We start from the raw sequence: 10,835 nt of genomic DNA, 5'->3' as shown, positions 1-10,835 counted from the left end.
GGCCACTCAAACAATCAGGCTAAGTACACTAGATTTTGTCAGTATGCTGTTACGGCTTTTCTCATTTTCCAGGTTCCAGCGTGAAAGTGGCGGGGGAGGAGTGGGGTAGGGAATGGCAGGAATCAGTGAAGGGGAGGGGGAGGGGAGGGGGGTTGGACCAAAAAATAAAAATGTGTCCGTTTTCATCATTGTCTTTCTTTACCTCTATTTCAAGCTATATCATTCCTTCTCTCCCCTAAATTGCCTCTAAAATCTTCATAGGCTTCGTTCCCTTCCACCTTCGCTCCTCTTGCAATTCTTGTTTTTCCTAATCCCTGGCCATTATCTGGGATATGTGTATTTCAAGTTTTTACCTTTAGATTTTCGTATTCCCTGTTTTTCCCCCCACTAAATCTCAGTATTTCAATGTAAACCAAAACCAGGTAAAAGCAAGAAAAAATTATTTAGTGTTCAGGTTCCTCTCGTTCAATTGTTACTTAAATCACCCTTTTAATTCCAGCCTGTAACTCAGTCTAGACAGTTTTATTAAAGGGCAGTTTCCTTCCTTCTTTCCCTCACCCTCCCCCCCTCCTTGGCACCTGCGAGAGGGTTCTCAATGTGTTAGGGTATGAGGGTGAGAAGGAATGACATTAAGTGGTCGTAGCGTGGGACCCCCTTAGGAAACATCACCGTCCCTGGGGTCATGAAAGGTTCCCCACTTAAGGGTGGACTTCTCTGTCTGGCCTCCTTGTCTTGGTTGCACACTGCAGGTGTGGAGGCTTCCAGTCTTTCTTTGGTGTCCCACTTGTGGTAGCCCAGAGTCTCAGTTGGCGCCTACTTCTTTAGCTTCATTGGTTTCCTCTCTTCCGGGCCTGTGGACACACCTCCAAATGGTTGTGCCTTATTTTGCAGGTAAACCTGCATGCATCAATGTGATGTCTTGTTTTCTGTATGTGTATCGTCTCTGGCCCTCTTTCTATGTAGTCTCTTTTGTGTTTTTCTTTGGTTAATGTTTTTTTTTGGTTTTCTATTTTAGGTGGCGACAGTGTTGTCGGGATGGGTGATTGACATGACACCTCCTCTTCCGATAAGAATGTTTTACAATTACTTTACAGAGATGTCCCGCTTCAAGAATCGCAAATGCTGACCCACTATCTTTTAAGGTTTTGTTGTTGAAAGTCGCACACAAAACAACTGCAGGATATATGATCAGCTTTCTGGAGCCCAAAAAATGCATGTTGTACATGGGTCTTAATTAAAACCCTTCCTCGCCCCCACACGCCCCACATGGTATGAAGAGTTGAGTGGGAAACCTCAGCCATGGTGTCCTGGCAAATAGAAATGTGTCTAGTGCAGAAAGGAGCAGACACTGCTTACCTTTTGAGCAGAAAAGGCACAGAAGTCTTTCCTGTGAAAAAATTCAAAAGGTTAAGGAAAAAATAAGCAAACCTCTGAGAATTTCTTGTTGCCTTATACAATGCAGTAAAAAAAATATGACAGCTGGAGCTTCCAAGGAGGGTTGTAACCTGGGGCTTCCCTACCTAATTGGGTAGAATGTGGGTCATAAAATGAGGTTAATGGGCTGCTTGAGATCTAGGATTGTTTTCAGTGTCAATTGCTGTATTCAGATATTGCTATGGGAACGATTGCTGATGGTTCCCAGTCTGATCTCAGGGAACAATTAAAAAGTGGGAATATATTTAGATCCAGAGAGAACTGCTTAGGTTTCAACAACAGCTAGAGTTGCTACCGCAAACCATAGAACACATGAATATAATGACACATACATACGCAAACTATCTTTAGCTAACCCAGCAACCTTTAGTCTTAAAAGCACTTCTACATCCAGTGCCACTGTGCTCTCCTATGCCTTACAGGTATGTTTTATCATGCTGGTATTAAATAAATCCAACATACCAAATAACGTCCTTCACCATCGAGACTACCCTCATGTTTAGCGCCTTGAGGCAGCATAAAAATAAGTCCAGATAACCATACAATTTGCTGAATATTTCAGACCCAGTGTGCTATTTATTAATCAGGATGGCTGAATCAGCTAAACACTCGCCGATGAACCACGTGGCATCTACAGGTCATAGAGGTTAGTAAACTCAGTCTTTTACAATTCGTAATTAGCGTCACTTACCGTGCATAGAACCCACATAAGTGCGGTATGAAGTGATATATAAGAACAAGTAGTCATTCCTGCAAATCTAGTTAATAAATATGCACTTATACAGCTTTATCAAGATGCAAAAAGAAAAAAGCAGAAATGCCATTGTTGCTACACAATTACACTGACAAGGAAAACTGCATACAAACTGAACAATTGTAGTGTGATTATGGCGCAACAGCAAACTCAATGAGGAAAAAGAATCATTCATCACCATACTTCAAGTAAAGGAGGCAGGTTCAAAACAGCTTTAGCAAAGATTACATTTTTATTTTGATAAAATACATTTAATTCACCATCAACCTTATAATACCAGTAAAGAACGGAAAAAAACGCCTTCGGACGTTTCCGAAAAAACACCTTTTTTATAAGCAATGCTGCAGCCAGATCAAATGACAGAGCAAACAAGGTCACAAACTGGGCTGCAGAAGGCACGTTAAGGCAATGCACAAAAAATATATATATATATATATGTAACATTACATATTCAAACATGTAGCTATATATTTACTGCTAAGGTTAAAAAAGAAAATAACACTGCAGGTTTTTTAAAATGATCTGTAAATAGATATAAATATTGCATAATACAGTCATAATAATAATAATAAAGAATTTAAATACTTTTCTTTGATATAAACCAGTGTATACACTGCGTAGGTCCCCGCAGGGCTGAGGTTTTACAAACATACACAAACCAGCAAGAGCAAGAAACGGTGGTTAAAAAGGCCATCTTCTTCCACAAGGGAAAATTTCCCAGGCACTACCCTCTGTCAGCATCACTTTTTGTTTCTCTCTGTAGTAGCTCTCTGACTAGTACTGGCCAAAGAATGAATTTCCGCAGCAAAGCAATGATCATTTTATTTGTTTCTTCTTTAAAGCCTAGTTACTCTGGACTTCGCAGATTAGCCGTGCCAGATTCTCCAGTTTGTGTTACTTGGTACAAGCGGCAGTGGACAGGATATTGCCATTGGGCACTTTCTAACGTAGAAAGCGGTTGTGAGAGACAATTAACCTACAAGTACGCCAGAAAAGGGGGTCTCGGAAGGTAGCTTACACAATTTTCCCATCAACCTAAAACGAAGAGAAGCACACCTCAATGAATCAGAGAATACTAAAAAGCCAACAGCTCCTCGACAACCGGAGCGAGCAGAGGATATGTGCTTCGAACGCTATCAGATAAGATAGAATTTTGCTAGTTCCCAAGACTAGTCTTTTTTCTTTTTCACTAGCACAGAGTCCCAAAAGGCTTTGGTTTACGATTTTTGAAGGAATTTTCTCAGACCAAGACAAAAGATGGGACTAACTCACAAAGTTCAGTCTTGGCTAATGACAGCTTTAATATGGTCCCTCTAATTTCAGACAGCCTGACGACTATTCACATAGCTTTTTATCAAGCTTAAGATATTTTTAAGGGATATTTAATTTAATTCCAATAAGATATTCAAATTCCATATGGAATTCAAACTTAAAGGTTTTTATGAAAGAGGCAATCCAAGCTTCTTTCGCTCATTAACTTTCGCTCATTAAATGTACGTGTTCACAACAGAAATAAGTTGCAATTTTCTGAAAAAGGTGAGTTTCAAACTTTTAGAATTGTCCTTTTTTTTTTTTTTTAGAAAAAAGACAGTAGGAAGCATCCCAATATAACTAAAGGCTGGAAATAAATCACAAAAATGGTGCAAATCTATGTTTTACTGTGCCGCTCATGGCAAAGTTTGGATATGTTCCATGAGTAGGTTCTTTGATATATTCATATCCCTATCCAAGTCTGACTGGGATGTAAAAACCTAATTTGGCCTAACAGCTTCACAACCGTTGGCGAGAACCTATCCTATCCAAACCAAGTGTGGAACTTCATGTAAAATCCCTAAAGTATGTGGTGCCAAAATAAAGAGTTTTATATTGAACTAGAAATATACTGATTTTCACTTTATGGTGAAGGTAAGTAGATATGGCATTAGAATGGTACACCTACCCTTCCTTATGTATGCCTATATTGATGGTAAAGCATTGATCAAAATATTCTATATTTTTGTCCTTCAGATTTTAACAACGATCCAAACTAATGAACGGCTGCAAATTGGGCAACAGAATGCATTAAAGAACATACACAGAATCCTGCAGCTTCCTTGATAAATCCTGTTCAGGTGGCATTACCACAGTGGATGGCGTTTAGAGGGTGGCACAACTTCTACTACAGGAAGACATCCCTTCAGTCTATTACCCAGAAGATCAACTTCATCAGTATAAACAAACAGATTAAGTTATCCGTATGAAGGATAATCCCATAGATCCCGGCACAAGAGTTTGCAATGTGCTTTGGGCCTTCAAAGGTCAGAGTTCAGCCACAAAGGCTTCCAGAGTAAGCAATCCTGAGGTGCTCTATATGAAGAAGTTTCTTTGCCTACTTGTCTATGCAACACACAGAAGTGGAACACTGACCCAAGACCACTTGGTGCATACAAAGGATGCTCAAGAAGCACTCTGCATACTCTGCCCACAGGAAAGAAGAGAGTCCTATCTGGGCCTGAGGCTCTTACAGTACATTCAGCATTGTTAGAGGACAGACACAGGCTTCACCTGAAATGTCTGCATTGCCTACTCTGCATTGCCTACTCATCTGTACAACAAACAGAGGAGCTGCACTACAGCTAGAACCATCAGTGCACAGATATCATGGACAAGAAGCTCACAGTGCTCTGAGTGACGTATAACAGAAATCATACATTCACTATAGAACTAAAAAAGCAGAAGAGCTCCTGAAGTCTCTCAAGACAAAGGAGGCAGCAGAGGATGCCCGATCGAGGACACCACTCTGCCAAGGCTACTGCAGTACAGTAAGTCTATGAAGAGGGGATTAGTGTGATTCTTCTATTAAGTTTCTCTGGCAATGGATAGAGGAGAGGGGTGGGCAAAAGCTGTCCAGCATGTGGCCAGGCGAAAAGCCTTACTACATTAACAGAGTAAAGTTGGAAAGTAATATCGGGCCACCTCACACACTTGCAAGTGCATGGACTCACCACACAATCCCCAGGAATGCATCATGATCCTCTATACAGGGCGCACTTCTTGCTTTGTCATTTGGTTATAAATAAATGAATAAATAAAAGAATCTTACGGTGCTCTCAGCACAGTAGAAAACGAAAGCAGCAAAGGCATTATCCAAGGAGCTTACAGTGCACTCAGCACTGTACAGAAGACATAAAATTGACACTAAGCTAAAATATTACTGTTACTTGGCACTATGCAAAGCATAAAACAGGCAACTATCTAAGGGTTCTACCGCACATACAACACTGTGCAGAAGACAACAGACTTGCTCAAAGCGAAGAGGTTATAAGAGCACCCCGGAAGTAACAAAGGAGCTTACAGTGTTCTGAAATAAAAGTCTAATAACGACACAACTGGAGGATAACAACATACTCTGCACTGTGTAGAATACATTGCGTAGATGGTAACTAGAGAGCATCCAATGCGTCAACCATTTCACTTAATATATCCATAGTGCTCTCCCTACAGACAACTTTAGTGCCTTGAATGCTCTTCTCACTGTGTTGTGACATCGCTTTATTTTGCATCCAATAGTCCAGTGCTAAATACACAGAGTATTTAATGGCAATGTTAAGTAAGTAGCAAGAGATGTATGCACTGTTCTTAAAGAGTCAGGTCTTAGGCCCCGCTTTGAAGACCATATTTTCATATATAGTAAAAGGAAACCAGAGGAAAACACAGAGTACAGGTGCAGCAAAAATGATCCCTCAAGGAGCAGAGGACAGGAATTAGACAGCTATTCAAATGAACAGGATTAGGAATAATGGGCAAGAAGTCAACTTCTAAAGTGCCCAAGGAAGCAGAGTGGAACCTTTTTAGGGGAAGGCCAGGAGAGTACGACAGTTCTGGACAACAGCATCTTTAGAGGAGGAATTGGGGATGCACAGGACAAATTGGCATTGACGGTTCTGGTAATGGCATCAGATTAATTAAGGCATTGGACAGGCTGTGTCTGGTGACATGAAAGTAAAGAATGCACCACAAACCAAGTGCGGTCGACAGCTGAAAGGAAGGGGTGGTGGACAATCTTCCCACTCTGCAAAACTAAATCATCATAACGGATTGAAGATCAGCCAATCCATATAAACCTTTGGGTCTCCCAGCACTTGATTCTTCCAGGTAGTAGGCAATCTTTGGAAGCAGTGCAAGTAGACCCTCTTCCAAGGCATTCACGCTTGCAGTTTATAAAAAGGATGCATAACAAATAGTTGATCCAAATGAATCACCTGTGTTAGGAGTTGGGGTAAGCTTTGCCAGAGAATAAGATGCTAGCTTGGGCTACAATTCAGGTTACGATCCACAGGACAAAGCTTGGAAAACGACCTGGAAAAAGCCTCAGCACTGATCAAGTTATATTACAGTTAATATATCCCAGCCACTTATTAATCCTTCCTTCATAGTCACCCATCTTAAGTGACTAAACAGATAGGACATAGTATTTTTTAAATGTCTTTGGTAATAAACCGCCTTCAATATATATAGAGAAATCTTATTTAGTAGCAGGACGGTGTTCAAGTGCACTGTGTGCGAACTGGTAATTTAGCAACAACTTGAACGATTACACAAGCAAACTTGGAATTCATTTCAGAATTTAAAATGAGCACAACAAAACATATAACCAAAGTGCAGGATCCCACAGACGGGAGGTCTTTTGGTGTGTGCAGCTTCTTCTGAACAATAGCTGCAATTCTAAAAGAATTCTTCGGGTTGTGTCCGCCTGCAAAGTACACTTTCTCAGTCTCAAAAACCAAAATCAGACAGGGTAATAGGTTAAGTTTAAATGTTTTTTTTAAGCACCTTTCTTGGCATAATGCTGTATACACCTAGTTTAACTATGATTACGAGGTCTTTACGGCGCCTTCTGCTACATCCAGATTACAAACTCTTCTTCGGTTTTCACAGCAGTGACAAACTCTTCACAATGCCATACACACCATCGAAAGACACAGCTCGTTCAATCTTCTTTGGCACGACATAAAATATAGTAGCCACCAGCAAATGTGTCTTCTTGCAGGTTTACACAGTTTCCCTAAAAATACTGAGTCTGCATTATTCATTTTTAAACACTGTGGGCTATATTGTAACATGATCATTTTTTTCAATGATGGTGCTGCAACTCATTGACCAGGGTTTACATGGCAGTCTAAATAAGGTGGCAGTATGTTGGCCGTAGCGTATACAGTCCCTACACCTTGGACGAAACAGTATGTACAGAGAGGAGTTGCTGCTTGGGCAGCAGAACAGCCGCTGATGAACTATTCATGGTCTTGCTGAAACAGAACACTTGCGGTGCACCATGGTGTAGGTCTAAGGCGGCCATGATATCCTTCAGCACATTTGCGGTCTGACTCTCATGCGTGCATTCCGTTGTCCTTCAGCAATAATCGGACTGGGTGCTGCTTTCTCAAGTGAAGAAAGTGAATAATCCATTTGAAGCCCTCTTCTCGCTGTCAGAGGCTTGGCTAGGTCTCAGGCTATCAGCCAGAATCTGGCTGGGGTCCCGTAAAAAGACCAACAGGACCGTTATGTTGTCGCTGGAGCCTCCATGCTTGGCGGCGGCCACCAACCTCTCTGCTGCCCCATGGCCATCGCCCTCACTGGCCTTCAAGTGCTCCAGAACCAGGGCAGGGACGTCGCAGGACTGCACAGCATCGAAGAAACCATCGCAAGCCAAAAGCAGGTAGTCCTCGGAGCCCACCAGTTTGAACGAGGCACTGTCTGCATCACCGGAGACGTAAGGCTTATGATCAATGTCACCTGTGCAAAAAGAAATAAGAAATACATCAGACTGACAAGATGAGGAGCTAAAGAATGATAGGTGCGAGAAATGCAAGGTGGCATATGGGGAACTAATGTTTTTCTCTTCAACAAAAGAATGATGCTCAACCTGCAAATGGGGAACATAGGACTTAGGGGAATGGCATGTACACTTCTAGGGGAAACTTATAGACAGCTTGTAGCATGCAGGAGGACCAATGAGAAGGCTATGTAAGCTGCAGGGAATGGGTGAAGATACTTAACAGAACCAGGGAAATAACATGAAGGAAAGATTAATACCAAACTCATCGTAGAGGACCAAGGGGAATGGTATGGGTTATGCAAGAGTGCACGACTAGAGATGAACAGAGAAACAGTAGCATGCAACCTAATAAGTGTATTCATACCAGAGAACCAGCTACAGATCACGGAAAGCACATGTACGCTGCAAGGCGTGAGAGGCGATGGCAGAATCATGCACTGGTTCCATGACAAACTCGACCGGGTAATCAAACGTGTTTTGATTTACTGTACAGTTAAGACTGATGTACAATTCTGTTGTGTGGTGTACAGCATTATTGAGGACGAATAGTTGCATAACCAGTAACTCACCGAGCCAGAGGATGACTTGTACAGCTACGGAGTGAGTCACTGAAAGGCCTGCTTGCAGTATGTAATGCATGTGGTATCGGTATGAGGATGCCTTGTTGCAAAGCTGTGAACGAGGTGTACACCGTTTGGCATGTAGTAAAGAAGTGTGGGCAATACCTGCTGTTAATGACCCTCTCCTGCAATAATAGCCCTAAGCTGGAGGAGAGGACTACAAGAGGCATGGTCTCATAGCTGCCCGTAGTAGGCTACTTCCACTCTGCCTGTCCTCTGTGAGAAGAGGAGGGTCAGTGTGTAGTGCAGAAGTTATGCGCAATCACATGACCAAGCCATCATTTATGGACCTGTGCATGAGATCACAGCTGTGTCTTACTGCACCATAAGCAGGTCCTGGTCTTCTCATGCATGGCCGGTAGAGCACGGTCCGGAAACGGGCACACGGCAAAGAATGGACCCCAGTGATCATGCGCAATAGCGGTTGTTTCCGGAGTCAGCACAAGATTGAGGAGCTCCCGCATGGGCCGCAGCCAGCCCGTCCATTATATGACATATCACCAGATCAAGGTACAAACAAATCTTTGGGAGACCAAAAGCAAAGCAGCTTGGTAGGCAGAAAGCAAAGCCATAATTGACAATCTAGTACCAATATCTATGAAGATGGCCCGTACACACAGCCGGGTATTCCGATACATCACCTGGCGTCCTAAGAAGGCTTCCTCATAGTGCCTATCCCAAGGAAGCATTCCGATTGACATGACAATGTTAAATGAGAATAATACCATTAACAAAATCAACAATAATAATTGTACCTGCGTAACTCACAATACTCAAGGTTTGTATTGAATTATTATTCAACAGACTGTTCTCATTTTTCGACCACAGAAGAACGAAAGGTCAAGTCAACAAACTGGGATTCCAATATGTGCCTGCAGTTTGATTATAGGTATTCCCAAGGGATGTATTAAATAGGTAGAGTGTTTAACTGCTTAACGAAAGCAGGTTATAAAGTTAGGCCCTGCCATGCACAGAGGTACACAAACCTACAACACAGTCAGAATCCACCAAGCCAAGCTTCTCAACGACCACTCCAGAGTCAAGTCAAGTCAAGTTAGAATTTATATAGCGCACTACATACCCATAGGGTCTCAAGGCGCTTGAGGAAGGGGGGGGGGGGAGGTTTACTTATCGAATATCCATGTTTTAAGTTGTTTTCTGAAGGCTAGGTGGTTTTGAGTAAGGCGGAGGTGGATGGGAAGGGAATTCCAGGTCTTTGCCGCTAAGTAGGAGAAGGATCTTCCTCCCATGGTGGCTTTGTGGATGCGCGGAACAGCGGCGAGGGCTTGGTTGGACGAGCGCAGCTGGCGGGTGGGGGTGTAAAAGGAAAGGCGCGTGTTGAGACAATCAGGTCCAAGTTCGTATAGGGCTTTGTGTGCGTGGGTGAGGAGACGGAACGTTATTCTCTTGTTGACGGGGAGCCAGTGAAGGTCTTTCAGGTGAGCGGAAATGTGGTCTGTGCGGGGGATGTCTAGTATGAGTCTGGCTGAAGCATTTTGGATGCGTTGGAGTTTTTTCTGTAGTTTCGCGGTGGAACCGGCATAAAGGGTGTTTCCGTAGTCCAGACGGCTTGTAACCAGTGCGTGGGTGACCGTTTTTCTTGTTTCGGTGGGGATCCAGTGAAATGTTTTTTTGAGCATGCGTAGGATGTTGAAGCATGAAGATGAGACGGCGTTGACTTGTCTGGTCATCGAGAGTGAGGAGTCCAGGATGATGCCCAGGTTCCGTGCGTGGTCCGTCGGTATGGGGGCTTTTCCTAGGGCCGTTGGCCACCAAGAGTCGTCCCAGGCGGAAGGGGATGAGCCTAAGATGAGGACTTCCGTTTTGTCCGAGTTCAGTTTCAGACGGCTGTGCTTCATCCACTCGGCTACTTCTTTCATCCCTTCGTGTAGGTTGGTTTTGGCGGTGGTTGGGTCTTTGGTGAGTGAGAGGATCAGCTGAGTGTCATCAGCGTAGGAGATGATGGCAGATAGGAGAGTGAGGCAGCAGAACTGCCAACGTTTAATCCAGCGCCTTGAGTAATGTGGCACCAACTTAAATCCATGAACTAATACACTGTGCATCCGGTTGCACATTGAATCTATAGATTCTTCATAATGTTATATATCCATGTATTCTTAAGAAGTTAACAGATCCAAAATATAAGCAGACCGCACCAAAATACAGGAACAAAATATGAATCTCCCTGCATAGCTTGCAAGCCCAAAGTATG

General features: G+C 42.9%; 1 protein-coding gene across 4 annotated transcripts in view; it reads right to left on the bottom strand.

Moving 5' to 3' along the window:
* Positions 1–4,181: 4,181 nt before the first annotated feature.
* The window catches only part of PPM1F (protein phosphatase, Mg2+/Mn2+ dependent 1F), a 170,291-nt gene continuing 163,637 nt past the window's right edge, over positions 4,182–10,835 (bottom strand). For 2 of the 4 annotated variants that reach the window (XM_078667881.1, XM_078667882.1), the window contains exon 8: positions 4,182–7,960. In XM_078667881.1, coding sequence (XP_078524007.1) covers positions 7,608–7,960 — 353 coding nt within the window. In that variant the 3' untranslated portion in view covers positions 4,182–7,607. The remainder of the gene's footprint in view (positions 7,961–10,835) is intronic. The other 2 variants (XM_078667884.1, XM_078667883.1) reach the window with 1 other exon arrangement.

Source organism: Lissotriton helveticus, chromosome 11 (genome assembly GCF_964261635.1).
Source record: "Lissotriton helveticus chromosome 11, aLisHel1.1, whole genome shotgun sequence".
Classification (NCBI taxonomy): Eukaryota; Metazoa; Chordata; class Amphibia; order Caudata; family Salamandridae; genus Lissotriton; species Lissotriton helveticus.
This window is presented reverse-complemented; position numbering and strand designations above follow the sequence as displayed.